The 2,500-nt window shown below is 35.7% G+C and overlaps 1 protein-coding gene across 2 annotated transcripts in view; it reads right to left on the reverse strand.

The window, feature by feature from the left end:
• Nucleotides 1-2,500, reverse strand: part of LOC138865023 (ankyrin repeat and SOCS box protein 3-like) — a 24,102-nt gene that overhangs the window by 8,671 nt on the left and 12,931 nt on the right. The window contains exons 8-10 of one of the 2 annotated variants that reach the window (XM_070133838.1): nucleotides 1,935-2,081; nucleotides 1,212-1,302; nucleotides 945-1,056 (exon numbers count right to left, since the gene is read on the reverse strand). In XM_070133838.1, coding sequence (XP_069989939.1) covers nucleotides 945-1,056; nucleotides 1,212-1,302; nucleotides 1,935-2,081 — 350 coding nt within the window. Of the gene's footprint in view, nucleotides 1-944; nucleotides 1,057-1,193; nucleotides 1,303-1,934; nucleotides 2,082-2,500 lie in introns of both variants that reach the window. The other variant, XM_070133837.1, reaches the window with a different exon arrangement.

Below are 2,500 nucleotides of genomic sequence, written 5' to 3' on the forward strand. Positions count from 1 at the left end.
TGATATTAATTTTGTTTTTAAAGCTAAGTTTTTGGTTATGCCTGATAAAATCAATATGATGGAAAACAGATATCCCAACATGGAAATGGTGAAGAAATGCAAATTTTACATGAAACTAACAAGAATAAAGTCCACATAAATTCTCGTAAAATTATAGGTAGACGGCCTACATTAGACTGTAGAGTGCATGGAATGGATAGTTGAGTGAACTCTTAAAGAATTATTCTTCTCTGACATAATCATTACAAAAAAAAAAAAAAAAAAGACCTTGCTGATATATAAACTGGCAATATCATGGTCAAAGAGTACAGCAATATCTGTGTCTGTCGTCATTTTGGCAAAAGACAACAAACTCCAAATGAGCTTGAAATATTTCCTTTATTTGATGATAGATGGCGAAGAATAAAAATTGTGTTTGAACCAGCTTTTTGTTTTCTGAAAGTATGTAAAAGATTGTGTACGGCGCTCGCTGATTGGTGGCATTGCTTTACTAGAGCCCTCTGTTGGCTACCATCAGAATGAGTTGATTTTCGATTGTAACTCTACCATCTCTTCATTAATCCCACTTCACCATCACTGGTGAATGTAATGGTAAATGACCACTAGTAAATGCTATGATTGTATGCTAGTGAATCCGGCCCCTGGACTATACTAAAACTTACAACACATGCTGAAGTTGCATTCTAGCTTTACAAGCATGATAAACTTCTTGTCTGTCTCTCTTAAATGCTCTATCTTCAATATACTGCCATATCTAAAGAAGGGGCATAAAATTGGAACTCATCCTCCAATTAAGTTGCACATGGGTCCCCAGCAATGGGCACTTGCTGTTATAGATAGCACCCAGAAATAAGGGTGTATAGCAGTCAGAGGGACCATCGTGAATGGGTTATAAGTGACTGTAGTGAGAAAACTAATCTTCCAAATCTAAGTTACTGCCTTACCTTTGTGGATCATAAACTTTGCTGTATCTATTCTCTCTCTTGTGAAAGGCTTTGATAGAAGAAATCCAAGTGGAGTGTCAACACTAATTTCCAAAGGGAGAACTAGAGGAACCTGTGAGAATACTGAGCATCATTATCATGCTGCTAATGAGGCAAACGCTCCATTGTACTCTGACAAATATATGCACTTTTCAATATATAACAATGGCTACTTATTAAAAAACATTAACACATATTTAAAGTACTAACTTGACGGAAAAGACTAACATCAGCCTCATCCAACACAGCATTACTTGTTTCTTGAAGAAAAGCATCTGGAGGTATGTCTGCCTCCAGAAGTAATTTCAGGCAGTTGAATCTACCATAATTAAACTGGAATTAATCAGTACTCACAACATCTATGTGAACATTCGTTCAGACTGCTTTCCTTTCCTTAACCTTACAAAAATCACTGCAACTTCTGCTTCAAACCATGCGTATTTGAAAGTTGGTGTAGTTCTTAACAAACATCATAAAAATATTGAATATAACTACTGTAAGAAAAACAAACCACACACACACATAAATATACATATATATATATATATATATATATATATATATATATATATATATATATATATATATATATATATATATATAAATATACATATATTATATATATAACCCACACACACACATATCTGTACGTAATACAAAAATAAACTAAACAATCTTTGATTTTTTTTTCTACAGCTGTACGGCATAAATTTTTACTCATGACTTTAAAGCAGTACTGAAAGTTCTAATATCTCTTCTTCTTGGTCTCTGTACACCCTTTGTAGGATGCCATTAGTCTTTACTGACAGGTGGTTTTTCATAAGAAATGAAAAAGAGAAGACCACTGGTCTACTCAGTGGATACACAACAGAACTGGACAAAATTGAGCAGGCTGAAAGTGTACAGAAATATAGACTAATTATCAAAAAACTGCCAACAGAGTTAACTTACTTGTCCCATTCAACTGCCAAGTGGTAAAGACTGTACTTGATTGCTTCTGCCGACTTTGGTATAATAAGTGTACTGTCAGTAAGGTCCAAAATCTTCTTCACAATACACAGCTGTTCAGCTGAGGCAGCAGCTTGACTTTCCTCACATCTGAAAGATATAATATTTGTACATCATTTATCTGCCAACATGATTATTAGTACTATCATCTTAGAATGGGCAATCCTAAATACACTAAATAATAACTAATATTAGCATAGCACTTTGTTAGTTTATCAAGCTCTGTGCCACCTAGGATGTGGCATACCCACAAGATGCCTCTCTCCCTATCTCATTAAGGGAACCGTCCCTCAGCAAGAGGAGGGACATGGAAATGAGAGGGTCAAATTGAGTAAGCTAGCCTATTGTGTGTGTACAAGAATGAGGAAACTACCAAACGACTATTAGAGCCCTGCTCGATTCATTTCTTGGGTGGCGCACACCAGAACCGCCAACATATGTGCCCGACACACCTGTGTGGACTTTTGCTTGCTGCAATCTTGAAGAGAATCAGGTTTTGGAGGGGGTTT

This window comes from Penaeus vannamei, chromosome 19, assembly GCF_042767895.1.
Source record: "Penaeus vannamei isolate JL-2024 chromosome 19, ASM4276789v1, whole genome shotgun sequence".
Classification (NCBI taxonomy): Eukaryota; Metazoa; Arthropoda; class Malacostraca; order Decapoda; family Penaeidae; genus Penaeus; species Penaeus vannamei.